Source organism: Varroa destructor, unplaced genomic scaffold (genome assembly GCF_002443255.2).
Source record: "Varroa destructor unplaced genomic scaffold, Vdes_3.0 BEIS01000003.1, whole genome shotgun sequence".
Lineage (NCBI taxonomy): Eukaryota > Metazoa > Arthropoda > Arachnida > Mesostigmata > Varroidae > Varroa > Varroa destructor.
The window spans coordinates 46,166,637-46,184,875 of record NW_019211456.1 but is presented as its reverse complement, the minus strand read 5'-3'; the positions used below and the strand labels follow the sequence as shown (position 1 = coordinate 46,184,875).

General features: G+C 40.1%; 1 protein-coding gene across 9 annotated transcripts in view; it reads right to left on the bottom strand.

Annotated features, from left to right (window-relative positions):
- Nucleotides 1-18,239, bottom strand: part of LOC111246250 (uncharacterized) — a 155,429-nt gene that overhangs the window by 51,515 nt on the left and 85,675 nt on the right. For 2 of the 9 annotated variants that reach the window (XM_086985609.1, XM_086985611.1), the window contains 3 exons: nucleotides 4,066-4,172; nucleotides 2,411-2,494; nucleotides 218-1,485 (listed from right to left, as the gene is read on the bottom strand). The exons of 1 other annotated variant lie outside the window; for it this stretch is intronic. In XM_086985609.1, coding sequence (XP_086841735.1) covers nucleotides 218-236 — 19 coding nt within the window. In that variant the 5' untranslated portion in view covers nucleotides 237-1,485; nucleotides 2,411-2,494; nucleotides 4,066-4,172. Of the gene's footprint in view, nucleotides 1-217; nucleotides 1,486-2,410; nucleotides 2,495-4,065; nucleotides 4,173-12,317; nucleotides 12,482-15,143; nucleotides 15,488-18,239 lie in introns of those variants that run through there. 6 more of the 9 variants (XM_086985607.1, XM_086985610.1, XM_086985608.1 and 3 more) reach the window with 6 other exon arrangements.

Here is an 18,239-nt window from a genome sequence, read left to right as displayed (position 1 = left end):
ATGCAAACCACTGCCATCGGCCCTCTTCACGCGACTTGTAAGAGGTTTCAGTCCTAGATGGCAGTAGTATAATAGGAATGATCATCGATCATCATCGTCATCAGTGACGACCGTTATAATGGCCTAACCATGTTATATGCTGCTTTTGTAAGTATAGGCGTGGTCTCTACATTGTTCCGTCGAGACATGCGTGTATCTCGGCTCTCTATGCACTTACCGGTCGGCGAAGCAGTCATTCCTAAATGCGATGTTGTCGACTTGCTTGTTCAAAACCCGTTGGCCCACCAGCCAGCACATCTTTGGCCACAGCCACTACTCAGGCATGACATAACTGTCGTTAAGATGTCGACGATATGGCCTGCGGAAAACAGCAGTACTGGAGCCAAGCAGATGCCTGTTCGCCTGCCTAGTTCCCCAGCCGTTAAAGCAGCTGCTGTGGTTCGTTTCTCACCCGCCGTCTTACTCAAAAACACATCCGCGTACGGTTACAGACACTTTTCGTTTTTCCTGCCTTTGCCAGTTTATCTCCTCTATTGCCAGCCTGCTAAGTAAATGCACATTCTTTTACTGCTCGGCAATAGAAGAGATCGGGGAGAAAGGGACAGTGAGTAGAAAATGATAGAGCAGTAGCGTAAGGTTGGACACAGGTATGCAGAGCGAATGCGCGAATATCGCGAACTAGATATCTTGGCCCATGATACATTAAAGATTCATATTAAGGGAGGGCGCACGCAACTCTTTCTAGGGGCTTAATTTGTCTTTCTTGCATGAATATGTCTTCCATCGACCGTTATCTATACTTTCCCGCCCTCCCCCATCGTCCCTTTCTCTCTCTCTCTGCAGCTCCCTTTTCTCCAACCTGGACTCGAAGCTAAGTTAGCGTAAATTGGCGTTTGCCTATGCCCCTTTAAAGTAGAAAAGTACAGTACAAAATTTGGGCTGATCTTACATATACGACCAGACATATATAAACAGCTTTTTTATAACTGCTCCTTTATGATTTCCGACCAAGTCACGACGTGTTCTGTCATCAAAATATTAATACTGAGAAAGACAATAATATTTTAAGGGGCAGATCGCATTTGAAGGTGTTAAGTCAAATACTGTTACAAGAGTATGCAATTGTCCTTTAAGATAAAACCGTACAGGTGCGTTGTCTTGGGTGGTGCCTTGAAGATACTTTTTTTACTGCTGTGTTTGCTTTTTAAATTTTTCTTCAGATCAGAAATAGGGGACGTGCCACTCCGGGACTATTCCCGTACAGATATATATGTGAATACACTTATATAACCTGTCAATCCATAATCATCGTTTGGACATGCTGAACGAACGAGCTTTTTTCTATGGGAATAAACGAGACGAGTGGACACACCGCAGCCGCACGAGACAGAAGGTTCGTTCGTGGTTGCGGAGCGATGTTGATGCCAACAGCGATGTTAACGTTGACAAAGGCAACAGCATACGACCGGGATACGTTTCATGCAGCTGAAATATCCGCAAAGCGTTCATACTCCTATTAATAGTTGCATGGAGATGGGTTTTTTCGGCAGCAGACTGCTTCCATTGACAGCTGCTTTTAGGAAGAAGTCCGTTAAAAATTTTCGAGACTCATTTAAGATAAAAAGCAAAGAGCAAAACAATATCAAAAAGGTATTTTGCCAGCAGTAGGAACGGAAGCAGAGACAAAAGTTCTATTGACCGCCTTGCCGGCTCAATTGATATGGGTTGCCAATCTAACCGGCGTTCTAGTTATCGGTGCCAATGGGAATGATGAGATCGTTGTGTATTAGTTCCACCTGGCGCCACTTATCTACTACAACACGGCATACAACGGTGCTTGCAGGCCATCAAATCCGATGTGGCCGCCAACAAACAAGGCTTTGATCTCCTCTGTTGCTCATTAAGCAGAAGCTGGCTTGCCGTGCGACTTGGTTCTTTAAGCGTAAAGAGAATTTATGGCTTTGTCTCTAACTCTGAGATACTTGGACACCAATTGATACAAACTCGGTTAAGAGCAGGCGCCCCTGTCAGTTTCGTAAAGACGTTACAGCATCAAGGACGTCTCAAAGTATTCGAGAATGAGGTAGCGTTGGCATACCTTCATTTTACAGTTAGGTATATACCCGTATTCTAGCATATCCGTGTATGTATGGAACGGTACTCGTCTAAATTTTTGAACATCTATTGTATAATACACACTAGCACTGCATCATTACGATTGTTACATCATCAGAAAGAAACAAATACTTTTATATTCGTACTTTTGTCTTCAATGGCTATCTTTGGGTAATTCTATATACACAGCGTTCTATCCAACAGCCTCATCAATAGCCGATACGCGTATGAGACTATGAGAGTACCGGAATCTATGCATTTAGCTTATATTTCATAAATGTACTTTTCTACCCACCCTGCTTTGAACGTGTCACGTTCTTCGGCCTTGACAGGCTATTCATTGCGTGCTCCTTTGGCTTATCCATGTCTTATGTTGGCGCTGTATTCGAAATATAAGTAGATGCCTTTAGAGAATTGAAAAGAGGCCACCTTACGCTTCAGGACTTAGTTTTATCGTAGATGAAAATATCGGCCACGTTATTTATTATGCAAACTTTCACACATAGATCCAGCTGTCCACAAAAAAGCGCATCTAGCCATTATCAGTGGATACAAAACTATTTCACGATGCACCCGTATTACCGTAAACATATAAATTTATAAACAATAGGTTTATAAATGAATGCAAGGACCCCAGAGTCAAATGTAATCATTGTTCCACATAAAAAATACATATGCAGACGAAAAAAATATTTTTGTCAATATTCATATGTCATATAGTAAACGGGATGTCCTTTTCGGAATCTTCTGTTATTACTTTAAACGATTTCCTGTATTTCTTCTGTAAAAATGTATTCCAGTCTGCTCGAATGGCTTTTTGGATAGAAAAATAATTAATTATTTACAGCTATAAGCCCGTTTACACACAATTCAAGTTTAGCCTAACCTAAACGCTAACTCATAAGTATAGGTATATGCATCCCTATGCAGACACAACTTTCATTTACATGTATGCTACTGCGCTGATCAACAGCACATGCCGGTTTCTGCAAGACGCCAAAATTTGTTAGTATCTCATTTTCCAGCAGCCCAAAGGTAATATGGCCGTGAAATCAATAGTCTCTGAAAGTGTCGCAATGATTCAGGAAACAAGAGGTAACGAGGTACTTTTTTTTTGTAGTCAGACCGTGCTTTTCAGTTACATTGTAATATAGTGACGTCGATAGCGAAAACGTTAAAAGTAACCATCTGAAAATTCGCATCAGCGCGTCTACCTTTAAGGTAAAAGGACACGGCTACCATTAAATAGTGATCATAAGGCCATATAGCTTAGAACGGTCGACTTCTAGCCAGACCTACGAAGGATACAGGAAGGGTAGGACACAGTTTTTATTCTATTTTAATATTTATAATGATACGGTCACCCCCTAAAAATTTTAGTAACGTTTGTTTATTCCAAATCGATGCTCCGAAAGGGGAAATGAATACAGCTTACTGAAGTGACACCAATCGCTGCCCTATACAACAAGATATATAAAGTGATGGCTCTAACTTAGATGATTGTATATCTCAATATGCAGGCTGTCGTTCACGTTGAAGCATAAACCCGACTTATGATATAGGTTCCTGTGCCAGTTTTATAATGGATTCAATGTATGTATCACTGTGCTATTACGGGACTGATGTTGCTTGCTGCCACTGGTGCTACTTATGTTGTCTAATTTTCCGCCGTTGCATTTGGGAGTGGGGACAGAATGACGTGCCAGCTTTCTCCAGCCCGAGCCATGTAGTACAATAGTTTGTACGCGATTCGTCTTGTCAATTCTTGGGGTTTAGTCTTACCGGGTCGCTTGGGCGGTTATTACTCTTTGCTTTTTGCATCTCTATAATAGGCAGCCGAATAGTGATGACAATGCATATGTATTAGCGGCTGGTTTACTAGATAGCATTTCCCTATAAGAAAACGATTTTACACACTCAACGTAAACCGGCAGCATCGAACCCACTTACGGTGATCGATTTCGAAAACAAGCGGGTCATTAGGTTCAGGGAAGGTCTCACGTCTACCTTGTACCTGTCGAATAACTAACACAATTATCGGTCTCATTCGAGCTCACCTGAAAGAGAAATGTAGGTGTTAGCCACGACATGCTAATAGTGTTCAGACCTTGATTTTACCATTACAGTGCCCCAAAGAGTTTATTCAAACGATGATTGTTCTTTTTTTTCCTATCCCTAATGCTACTCAAACTAAATATACGTTCCGAATTTTACATTCGACGCTAGTGTATCTAAATATTGCTTTTAATATTTTTTCTACAACCACTGGTAGATTCTACTGCTCCCTGACGTGGCCTCAGGTCGAGGAGATAAAATTACGTCTAAAACTTATCTCTTCATGTAGACTGTTTACAAGTTAGTTTTGTTTTTTTAACTAGGTGACTTATGACACTTGTCCAGTTCCAGGTACGTAGATACTGAACAAAGTCAAACGAGTTATTCATGGTATCCTACCTGAGTCGAGGAACCAACCAGAACAATTTTCGGGCTCGCTCTCCAGCATAACAGACAATACCCGTCCCGCTAATTTATGGAATCAATTCTTCGAAACGCGACTATGCCAATTAATACTAAAGCCTTTTGATAAACACAGAGTAACCGCATGTATATTACGTTCAGATGCAATGGCGTCACCAACTTTCAGCTAGGACTGGCTACGAAAACAGCAAAGAAAACTCCTAGAATCGTTTGATTTCTCAGGAGGATGAAAGACATGACAAGAGATACTTTACATTAAGTTGGAAATAATTCGCTTGAGTCCGAGGATTTGTTTGTGTGGTCATTCCTTTGTCGGATCGATTAAAAGGGACGCGTTTGCTAGCCCCGATTGTATGTACAAAAATCTGACCTGTACAAAGCAAATACTTTTCTCACTTTCAGCTTAAAGGAGTATCGGCAGGTAGAAGCTTTTTAAAATAGACATAAGTTGCTCATTAGAAGTTCGGCGGCTTGGTATGTAAAAATATATATTAGGTTTATACTCTTAATTTAAAATGCCACTGCACATCTCAGGCAGAGTATGCAGCTCGGGTATGAAAAAGGGACGCTTTTCGTAGCGAACATCGTAGAGGACGTATGTTTTGGACTTACGTGAAATGTTAATCTCAAACAGCTAATTTTTTTATACTTTCGTTCACACAGGAACGGTTCTGTTTAAAGGCCTGTCTGCATTTGGGACTAGCTGTAAGGTATGAAATATAAGATAGTTAAATGGTCCCAGTAACTGCAGCTTCTTAAACGCGTTGAGAACTTGCGGATTACAGTTGACTCGTCTCCATCTTACGTGACACAACTGAATCGCAAAAAACTGTTTAACTTTTCTGCGATTAGCTAGAACTTCGCTCCCTACCGCCTCTGACATATTACCCCTGTTTGCAGCTGTCAAAGCTTTGCCCGTTAATTAATTATTTGGTGTCTTTTGGTAGTCACAGTTATTGCCCCATATTTTAGGATGAACGAAAAGAAGTACTAGTTTCTAAGCAGCAAGTTCTTCGTCGGAAGGTCAAAAATAATGCTTTATATGAAGAGATGCATGGCTTATAGTGATACTGAGGGGCGTCCCCGCGGGAAGTAGTTGCGATCTATGACGGCAGTACCAAGCTTGCAAACCTGTAGCAATCTTTCGACAAGGTGACCGAACTGAAGTTTACGACCATTACCGCTGCTGTCATTTTCTGCTGCTTGTCATAGTAACATTCGAGGGCAGAGCTGATTGCTTAGCTGGATATTTCCAGATAAAGCCGCCCCAAAGTGTCAGCTCAGTTCCGTTGCCACTGCAGTTTGAAGTGGCTTTTTTTTACGAGAGTGCGCGCCTTCACAGATGCCCATAATCATCGTCATCCGTGCGAAGTCGTTTTTGTTGACGAGGAGGTCGAAAAGAAAGATCATACAGCAGAAAAAAAGATGGGATGTGTACTAAGCACGAGACTACGATAAAGCGCGGCTGTACGGGTTATCGTAACATGTCGTTTCCAGTTCAAACAGCTGCTTGAAGCGTATGCTATACATGCGCCTAGAGCTAGCTTCATAGCGGAATGATGAAAACAAAACCATAGCTTATTTTGCTAATGCTCTGTCATTTACTTCTTGGTGTAGTCGTGACAAGAAACGTCCCAGTTTCCACTACGTATATAAAGGTATTTCAAAAAATATTGGCGGCATTCAGCAAATGGGAAGCAAAGCTTTGTTTTGGCAATTTTCCGAACCTTTTCTATTCGGTGTAGCAGTTGAATGACCACAAGGAAAAAATGTAGACAACACGTGATACGACTCGGGAAATTAATACGTTATACATGGCAAAATCATGGAAGAATGGCGGTCATCGCTTTGTGGCCGCTTACGAAAACGAGTAACGGGTAAAATTAGGGGACATTTTCATTAATCCTTAGATGTTAGCCTAGTCTTTAAGCGTACGCGAAGAGTCAATGTGCCAGTCATACCGTGAGTCAGGAAAAGTATTCGCGTTGGTCCTGTAGGGTTAAGAATCGGGCAGGTTAAACTACCCTATGAAAGCATGCGGCTTGTTTAAAGCGTCTGGTAAACAAGACCTAAATTATTTTTCATAAAAGTCCTATTATGTGTCCCGCTATTAAAATGCTTGCTAATTTTCATTTTTGTGATGGTGTGACCGGCTGACGCGCCTGAATCTATTAAAGCACCTGACACAAGGACATTAATTAGGTTAACTGATTTGCTTTACATGTTCTTCGTGCTAATAGCCAATTGTATCTTTGCGGCCGCAGAGTCATCGACCGTGGGTGGTATAAAATGAAGGCCGAAGTTTCGTTACATAGATTAAAATGAAGCGCTTCCTTAGCGTAGTTCAGAAAGTTCGCAGTGAACGATGTTACGACATTTTCCCTTGAGTACACTTGAAGATATATAGTGAAATAATAGTGAGTGGCTCGACTGAGTGGATCTAGCTGACGCTTTTGCATTAGCCTAAACTAAAGAAATATATATATTTAAAATTTTTCGGTCACTTTTAGATGGAATAAACAGTAACTATAGCTGCGTTTCGATTTTTTCAAGTGAAGAGTGGAACTAATTCTTCGGCCCGATATGCCGTTCCAGTATATAGAAAGCATCTGCATATTAACCGAAACGTTACTACCATCTGTCAAGAAGACTTTCCGTGTTTGCATGTTCTATTGAATGCAAGACCTATGAACCCATCTGACAAATATCCGAATTACATATAATGATCTCATTAAGCTATTCCACTGTAACTAAACGAAAAGATAAATGCTTTGGCAGTTAATTATTAAGCAAGATAATATTTGTCATCACGTAAAGATTGATTCTATAAAACTACGTGCTTTACACATAGGGCACCGTTTCGAAATTAAGATAGACTTTATCGGACTGTCTGTCTTAGCAGGTACACGTTCGTCCGCTATTCCTAGCGCCGGAGGAACGGTGGTCTTGTCTACAACAGAACAACGCATTATGATCGAAACAGCGGACTTGATGGCAGAAGAACAGGTAGCAGTTATTAAAAAATGTTTATAAAAGTCTTCTTATTAGTTTTGTTGCAGATATAGTTATAATTTGGATGATATGCACTGAATAATATTTTCTGATCGAAAATATATATATATCCCTATGCAACTAAGATATTAGTATTATATCGATGGTTGCTTAAGTTTTATTGCTATAAGAACTGAATTCGATCTGAAATTGCGGTTGAATGACTCACGAAGTCTGGATCAAATATGAGCTCCATCATTTTAGCAAAAAAAAGCGTATCTAAGCAACAAAAATAAACAGCAGGTCAATGGCCTTCCGTGAAATTGCCAAAGGCAACAGATCGTTAAGGCGACCATAGCTATTAACAGGATGTGGTACTTTTACAGACAATTAATTAAGCAAAGCTTTTTTAGTTTGCCAATAAGCAGTATGTTGCTAAGAAAGCATGACGTGTTGATTGCGTCGTGCTAGCAATGGAAGCTTCTTTTCTAAGGTCTCATAGGTTCCACAATACGATTTCGTACGTATTCGAATGTTACACAGAGGGCGTATCTTCACACCAACTTCGATTACCGATGGAACCGGTCCGTTACGTAGACCGCTACGAAATTAGTACCGTCGTGTCGGACCGAAATGTCTTATCCTGCCAAATGCAATTTCCTATTCCTGGACGCGGAGTTAAATGGGTTGTATCCAGAAAGACGTTGCTAGCTATCGTGTGTAGAATATCTAGATATATGCTAAATTTCCGTGTGACAATAAAACAAATTTATCAGGCTTCCACGTAGAATCAAAAAGACATTAATTCGTAAAGTGACGTTTCCACTGAATCGTTCCTAATTGAATGCTGTGAAGCCCTTGTCGATTGGTTTGTCCTTAATGATATTCACGTAAAGAGCTTTGGAGATGTTTGCTCTGTGCTTAGCTGACTAATCAAAGGGAATTACTAGTAATATATGCTAAAACTTATTACTGATAAAGTTAGTTTAATCTACAAATAAACACTCCGTCGCACACATCAACTGTGTACCCAGAGTCACGAAAGAAAGCACTGAACTTTTCTGGGTAACTAATCCGATTTAGACATGGTTATAGCTAGTTCATGCTGTACGTAGCCCTGTTTAGGACAACATTTGCCTTTATCAGACTCTTCAGATCTCCTGGAGTTAGCTTGGCCTATTTACAGGTAGCCATAATCGAAGGCTGAGCCAAACGGTTCTCTTCTCGTCGTAACAAATAGACGATGATAGACGAAATGTAAATGGCGAACATTTGCCCACCTACAAATAGTTCCTGTCTGTTGATGTTCTACAAAAGGTGGATGATGATCCCTTTAAGGACAACAAGATTCGCCTGTCCACAAAATAAGTTCCTTCGCCAACTTACATTCTGTTCTGCTGTGTATTGTTTTATTCATTAATATTATTCACTATGACTTTCATAATACTAAACTTTTAGCAATTGTTCTTCAAAGCGCCTTGTATCACAATCAAACATGAAAACCATGCATTGGCCTAAGTATTACCGCAGATGTCGTAAAGCCATAAAATCTCTAATTATTCTATACCTCTTCCAGCGATTATGTATGGCATACTTTGTGGGCACTAGCCCACTGTATTAGAAAGGTGCTCCTGTCCCACGAGAGTTACTCTATCGTGCCGTTTTGAAATACTTCTGCAGGGCTTCGCAAAGAGTCTCGCGCCTCCAATTTTCTAAATATATAGGTTAGTGTATTACCCCATGCTAGCCTGTACGGCCTCAAAGTTATATTATATTTTTTCAATAATTTCAGCTCTCTTCTCCTCTGGGTACCCAACGTATGCAAACGAGAAACGACGGATTGTACTGATTAGATGAATTATCCTTGCGTAGAAAATCTGGCGAAAGCTCTTTGATCGATACGGCCCTACAACTTAATACCTAGAATAAGCAGTGTACTGGGAGCGTGCCTATATTTTTTTTTGCATATTTCACAATAGAACAGTGTCAACTACAAAAGAAAATGATGGCTGAAATCGTGGCAAACAGGTGGGCGTGGACACATTGAGGCGTATCCGTAGAAATTGTGTGCACAGAATCGTTTAGCTCTTGGGCATGGCAGTACAGCTAGGAACTAACCGTCAAGCTGATCAGGCCATATTTTTCTCCCTTGATTGACGGTTTGAAATGTGTGATCCGATGCTCCAAAGACGAAAGGAAAGAGACTTCGTATGTATTTATCTGGCACTCGTTAAACGAAGACTTTTTATTTCTTATAGACTTTTTCAGGACAGCACAAAGTACAAACTCCCCTACGAGGATGTACTGTGTATAACAAAGCATGAAACCATATAGGTATAACTATTTAGACTAACTGTGTCTGTATGTGTTTGTACCACTAATTGATTTTTTTTGCTAGGATTATATGCAGAACAATGGTATACTGCTTCAAATTGGGGCAAAATGTTGGTTATTAGAATGGCTATTGACGGGTCTAATCCGAGACTGATCGCAGTGAAAAGTGCTAATTTCTATGAGTTGTCTCCACTTTTTTTAGATATAAGTCTATTTCCATCAAGCAAAACTTTTTCTACCTAAACGTAAAGTGATAAGTCGCTAAAATGCGGATACGAAGCCGCTTTGAACACAATTTGTTTGTTATCTTGAACTGAACAGATGGATCAGAATCGAATCTTCGAAAAGCCACAGTTTATACTTCTAATAGCTATTACGTGTTCTTCTGTATTAGAACTAATTTAAAGAATAATACGTAGATGCAGTATAGGGTACCAATATTTATTGTTAAATCATCATCGCCCAGATTCAATGTACAAGACTGTCGCCATCATTGCGCGCTGCGAGCTGGTAGTCGTCACCTGTCCTTCGTATCAGTAGCCTAATCATTAGCACAAGGCGAGCAAGATTTAGGACTGTATTTTTTGACAGACATTGATTTTTGGCAATAGCAGGTGCGCTGTTTGTCTGGCGAAAGCATTTCAACCAGCCTGCCTTTAATCCTACCCGTAAACGTTTTCAACGTATTGATTCCCTTTTTCCATACACAGAGAGCCGTACAATGAAAGAAGCCAAAGACGAGACTCTTCCAAGTAGACATCGGAATCTTCAATCGATTCTTTTTCTATTTTGAGAAAATCTAATATCATACCCATGCTTGATCCTAGCCATTGTCTTAGCAGTTGAATTGCTGCAAGTCGTTCCACAAGGGTGGCAAGCGAACTTTCAATGAGACACTGTTTAGTGTATCCTCCGACGTTTTTCGACTGCTAGACTGTTGTTGGCTTACTGAGCTCGTAAATGAAGACGTAGAGAGGGAAGCGACGATTAATCTGAAAGCTATCTAGGGAGAAGTTGAAAGTACATACACAAGATGTTCAAAATTAATTGGAACATCTTTTTTTGGCTTTTGGACCAAAAATAAGGTCCGACGGCAGATTTGTTTGAGTGTGATCGCAGCAAATCTGAAATAATTCATATCACTTTACTTGTGGCCAGTATTTGAAGGGTTTTAAAAAGTGCATTTATCTGGAGTTGGCATTTAGATTGAATTGCATGAAAGTGTGCAATCTTAGAACTATTGTACATTGACACGGGTGTTCCACGTAGCTTTCATACAGCGGAGGATAATGGGTGATCCACATGAATTTATCCGTCAATTAACTGATGGATCCCGCAACTCTTCTAGATAGAGCTGGCACTGCTAATTATAGCCCGTTCCTAATGCAGATATTCCTTTTTGCCACTCTGGACACCTTTTAGGCGAGCAGCTAAATAGCAAAAGCTATAGTAGATTGCCTTAACAAAGGCTCCCTGTTAATGCGGCACCTAACTGATTACTTTTGCGCTATGGCGTTGTGTCGAACAGCAGCGAAGGCTTTAATGTCTCTATTGCTTTTTGTTTTATTACACCCCCAAATGAGGAATCAAGGTTTCACTTAGGCCCTGTACACCGTGTGAAATAATATACCAAACAGTCAAAAAAAAAAAAGACTTTCATAACACGATAAAATCATTTGACTCGAGTAGCTTATAAACTATTGAAATGACAAGTCGACATGTTTAGTTATTTGCATTTTGAATGCCAAATGTTTTACAAACCCAACTTACAGTTACTGCAATATTAACTTTTATAGTTATTTTATCTTCTTTGAATTATATATGGTTTCAGAGAAACAGTAAAGTAATGGTTTGTAACGAGGGATATTGCTCTTAATTTTCCATTTAAACCATTCAACCATTTAAATTGAAATTGTGGCAATAATAAATGGTAACAAAAAAAAGGCAGCAGTTCCGTCGTCGGTCAGATAACAATTATAGTGTCAGAAGTTCCAGAATTATTTAGGATTTAATGTTATCGAGCTAGAAGATAGTTGACATGGGGCTCGTCTTTTTTACATGAATGAGTTTTGACGACAACGTTCGTGCGGATTATGAACTATGATTTTTCTTTGAAAATTTCATTCGCAAGCGAAAAATCATATATAATTGGCTTTGGGTCAACAAAACTTCCGTTTCAGCGACTTAGCTGGTACGTAATTGTCGTTGTTAGTGGCTCCTCTATAGGGACTACGAAATATATGCTAACCTTTGCCCTCGGCTTTGTTAGCGTCTAGGAAAATCGCTAACAGCATATTCCAGATAGTAATCTCATCCGAAGCTCTTCAAAGCTGCTCCCGCTAACAGAAAACCAAAGTGTTCGAGAATGTCCTAAAAAGCCTAAAAAACATATGTCTTACCTCCGGGTATCTGCGGCTTTTACAATGAGGATATGAGCTTTGAACAAGCTTTTTGCTGAACACGATCCTACTGGTCCGTTCATACGGTGCCATGTGCCTTAGTGGACGGACAAAAAAGTGACGCTGCTGCTGATAGGCCACCTTGCATGGATCCCATCGAAACCCTGTGAAGACGAGGAATTACGTTGTCTATTCGTGGTTTTGACAGCGTGAAATCCGAGAGACGCTTGCTCGCTATATGACTTAGTGCAGGAGGAAAGAGTTAGACCAAGTGTTGAGAAACTGTCGAGAAAGTGTAGCAGTGTTGCATTTAGCTTAATAAACTATCTTCACTCTGGTTGAAACTTATAGAAGCCTGTTAGTATTGTTCAAGATTAAGATTAGTGCAGGCGCTGTTATAGCTTATAGAGAACTCTCTTTTCTAATCGAGCTGCGTTGCAGTCTCTTGAAACAGCAACCGCTATTGCCGGCTGAAGTTTAATATCCTTACTTTGAATAATGAAGCTAACTTTTAAGGTTCTCTCGATTTCTAACAGGCCACGTCCATTTGAAAAAGAACGTGCTCTAAATTTTAATTTATACATCGATCTTCGTCGAGATGCCCGTGGCAATCGGTTTATGTTTGAATGAGGTCCTCCTTTGTTAATCCCTACTCTAATAACACATGGCTAGTCGAAGTGGGCGCGTTTAGCAGAGATCGATGCACGACTTAGATACCTTCATGGCTTGCAGGAGAAACTAAGTCAAATCGAATGGAAGCAAAGCAGACCGCATTCTTTAGAGTCAAGCTTATTGTAATGCCTTTTTTCTGCTGTGATCCTTCTACCACATCTTTTAAGGAGCTACCACACAAAGGAATGTCGATCGAGAAGGATGCCGAGTAGCGTCAAATTCAAGGAGGTATGTGTTGCATAATACTTCTCTTGAGGTAGTAAATGCTCCCTGTCAAGTGGTTCATATTGCACTTGCGAGGTATGCCTATAAACCTTTAAGGGCTCTCCATATTCTCTCGAGGTCTCTTCATAGCCTTGGCACTTTCTCACCTATTAGCAACGACGCTATGATAAGTTTTTCCCCACTAATATTAATAGTAATTGACCTTCTAAGTAATGTAGATCCTCGAGTCAACTTTATAAGGTCCGTGCACCTGCGGGGGTGCGGCTGTCCTCGGTCGTTTTACCTTGAAACGACGAGATGGTGACATTGTACCTCTATGACTCCAAGTAGACTGCCCATTTTCGAGATTATGGTATGAAATAGAATTTCCCCTTTTTTATTTCCTTATAAAGGCTGCCAACAACAATTACCGCTGACTAGGGCAGATCATTGACCCGCACCGATAGGGTTTATCTGGTTGACGTCGTCTGGTGTTTAGCGAAAGACGGAACCGGAGTTCCGCAGCCATCAAAAGCCGCTTCGTATAGTTCCATGCAGAAATACATAAACGGGGCAAACTTAGTCAGGCTGAAGGAGAAATGTCCCTACTCTGCTAAAACTGCTAAAAGCAGTTGCTACAATTCCTATCAAAGCAAATAGAGAACAATACGAAGAAGTAACGCCCGTGGGAAATAGCACCCTCCGTTTCTTGGGCCTTTGTAAGCAGAAACACAACTACACTGTTACCAGTTGCTACGAAAGAAAACGCCAGTAATGATGCTGGACCTATATATACCTATTAGTTTATGCGATCTGAATCGCTTTGCTGAAACTCGAACAACTGGACAGCAGAAAAAGAAAAACGTAGATCGTACGCTATAAGGCGCTCTGAATTCGTTTTAAAATGCTACATATATCAGTTTCCATTAGTATGATAGGATGAACTAGAATCGTATACGATTATAGCATAGAGGACAATACTAAAGAATCTTTCTCATTTTCAGTTAATTCAAGGCATGGATTTTAAACTGTTCACGCTCCTTCTGCAGTAGAATCATACCAAATCTGATAATTTCTGTACAATGAAGAAGTAAAAGGGGAATAACAACCTTCGGCGGAATGAATATTTGTTGTGCCAGCAAAAGGAAATTGTACTCGGTTAGGGGAAGTAAGAACTTGTCATTCATGAAGTGCCTTGCTGCTTCTGAACAAGGACTGGTAACAACCCTCGAAAGGTACGACGAACGTAGAAATAGCTCTTCCGCCTCTACTTCTCTGGAAGAAGAACTAACAGACCGTCCCGTCCTGGTAATAAACAGTTGCAATGAGGACGAAAGTCTCGTTTTTTTCGACCGAATTCGGTACCATCGGTACCATTCGGTATCAGAAAAGAAATGTAGTAGGCTATGGGAGACAGCCATTATAGAGATTTTCTACCCATTTTAAACGCATTGGTACCACAGACATATTCATAGCTAATCACGTCGATATTGTATGTTTAGATTAAGCAATTAAATCAATATGAGTAAAACGAGTGAGATACCCAAATTAGTTGAATATCCTAATGCAAAGTTTCATACGTACAAAAAGGCAGGCAAGACTGAATGAATATAACCAGGCGAACCCAATAACAGGCGCCTTCATGGATTTAATAACATAACGATTACACCTGTTGCCTTAATTATATTTTATATGGATTTTTAAATGATAGTATATACTCAAAGTAGCGCCTGCTCCTGACGTTTATATGTTCTTCATCAGATCTCAAGTAGAACTCGTAAAGCTTTCAACAGCAGTTAATATAATGTTTTATCTACCTTTTTCATATCGATAATCCACAAAAGCTCACAGCAAGTATTAAAATCAGTAACATGTAAATGAAACCTTGTACATTGATGATCTAATTTTTTTAAGTTAACAATTTCCAAATTGCAGGCTACGACTACTCACTTTTCTTCCGCTTTCCAGTAGGTGGAGTCATACGGCGTTCGTCTCCGACGGCATTTAGTTAGATACAGATATAGGCAAGATGATTCGCAAATAAAGCTCAAAAAGAAATTAAGACAATTTAAAAGGTTCGATACGGTGAAATGCAGTCTGCACTTTTTTCAATTGCCCACAGATAACTGTAAACGCCGACAATGAGACTTAAACATGAAGAAGGGATAATACTGTTCTGATTTGGAACGCCGAACGATCCATCATTAGACACTGCGCAGCACAACTACGTCGACTTGACTAGAAAGCAGAAAAAAATAATATAACTCAGGAGAAAGAGGAGTTGCATGAGAAATGCCGGTTGGTAAACAAAAAAAAGTGGTCTAGTGGGACCCATTCATCGGATGTGGCCGCCATATCGTTAAAAGTAGCGGTAAATGAAGCAGCAGAAATGCTATAGGCGTGGTACTGCCGCTTTGCCCAACGATGGACCCCTGTCACATGGGCATGAACGCTGCTGGCAAAGTTTACCCCACCAATACACCTACCCACTAACCGAACGCAGTTGTCGAGTCTCGAACAGTGGCCATATCTCTATTTGTTTATCCACACACGATATTACACATACAGTAGTAAACCAGAAAAACGACCGAAACAACCAACTGAGATAACTGTAATAGTCTTGTTACCGCTGATGCTGAGAACGTTGCAGTTAGCTACAGCCGACCGATTGACGAAGACTTCTACCTCATTGCTTGTTCGATGCGTGATGTATGTGCAGACCGCTTATTCTGTGCCAGACAAACTGGCAGCGCATCTTTTTTATAGTACAACGACATAACGGCCTACTTACACTGAATACAAATCTGCGTTTTCTATGAACCTAGATATTGACTTAGATCATCTATTTGAAGATCAGCCCGTAGTTGTTTTGAAGCCGAATAATGTTTTAGAAATATACTAATACAAATAATGTTACCCTTCGTTCAGTGAGGTTTTGCCAGCTAGAAATGGTGAGAAATATGATATATGCGAGTATAAGATGCAAAGTCACTCATGTCCGATTTGTGTATTTTGCCAAGGATATTTGTCCTGATAATGTATAAGGGATGCCGGGGGTCGACTTTCAAATATTAACTCAAGGGCAGGTCGTTGCAAAAAGAGGTGAGCGTTTTACCTTTGTCATATTTTAAAGAAGATGTCTCTGGCTTACCCTTAATATTGACACCATAAATTATCGTCCCGTAGTAGATGATTTAAATGCCCATAATGTTTGCAACCATATTTAAAGCAACACTGTGCAACGGCCCTCACATATTTATAAAAAAAATAGCTCATTATTATGATACCAGCGCACTTCACCAAGACGATCGTCATAGTAACGTTGCTTAGTCTCCTTCTATTAGCTCATCAAAAGTTGTTGTTTCGTTCGATTCCGAAGTATGGGTGAAGTATCTAGGGCAGTAGTCCTGAATGAAAGCTAGGATCACCAAGTAGCGCTTGTCACAAATGCTTTCTATTATCCTTTTCCCGCCATCTCGCCCCCTCGCTACCCGGTTCTCTCGTTTCCTTGGACCAAGAACAAATTTCGCAGAAGAGAACGCTAAGCGCCTATGCCACACGCTAGCCTTGGCCAATGGGTCAGTGCGTCAGATATCGAGAGACCTGAGTCGGTCGTACAGCCTGTACCGCACACGATTCACAAAAACATAATAATGTGCTGAGACGTGGAATAAGCGAACGAAGAAGCGCCTACAGCGAAAGTGACGATGGTAAAAAGTAATGTAACAAGCAAATAATCGAGCTTAACAAGCTGCTTAAAATCATTGTGATATAAATAGATACGCAAATTGCAAAGAGTAAATGCCTAGAGGCGAAAATGCGGCTACTCATCATTTTTCGCTATTTGATGTTTCATGTCCTTTCTAATATAGTTTTTCCCCTAGACAGCATCATATGTCTCTGCGGTCTTTTTATTTTCGCGTGAATATATAGCTTGGTTTTAATTCGAATAATAACGATTCGAAGTAGCAAATCTATCTGCGGTTAGTTAAACAGGAGCTGCGTCACTAGACTGATTAGTTACCAAAAACCCGACCAATTTATTATTTAGTAAACAGAATTCTAAGCCACTCCACGACGACTTTAATGATATGCACGTCTCATGATAATGTCACATGAAGATCTTTTTATGTGCGTTTACCTAAAAACATCATAAAACACGAAAAACAATCAACGAGGACGCCCAAACATCTTTCAGGTGTAAAATTCTTTCAAGCCAGCAAAAAAGCGAGGCGTCACAACCCAGTCATCTGTTAACAGATAATCAAATATAGGATACCAATTTTTCCTGATTCAGACAGCCGATAGCTTGAGGTAGTAAGTTCCTAAGCGCAACGGAGAGGTAGACGGTCGTGACTCTCGATCTCCAGACCGGCTATCCTGGAAACAGCCTTTGATCCTTAGATGTGCCTTAGCTTAATCAGTAGTCTCGCCTGGATACTTAACATGCAGAATATGAATGTGGCTTTAACAGCTTTAAGATATATAGTTTTAGTTACATTGAACATTTGTTATGAGATCTTATGATAATATTTACAGGTCTAGATTATATATAACATAACTGGGATAGTTATAGCGCACCGTTCTCATGCTACTGAAAGCCAGTAAAAATTTCCATATTACTGCATGGGCATGAAATGTAAAGCTTTGCTTACAGTGTTCCGTTTGGGTTGCTAAGTTTTTTTCCGATTCGTATAATCAATAAAGGTATTTTTTTAAGTATTACTTTTATTTTTTTAAAAGTTAACATTCCTTTCACATTCCATATCATGCGTATTTCTACCCGCATAAGCTTATTTTTGGAGTAAGACAAATAATATTAGTATTATGAGACATAGGCGAAACCAAACGAGTCGCCTATCATTGAATCCTAGTAGGCCAAAGACATCGTTTAGTTTCGGCGTGATTCAATATCACGTTTCAGCTGATATATAAGCGCTCCACTAAAATACTGCAGACAACTCCGTTGTGGCGCCATTAGAGTAGCGGACACGCGCAGGTGTTAAATATCGAATACCATAGATAAGACATTTCTTTACTACGATT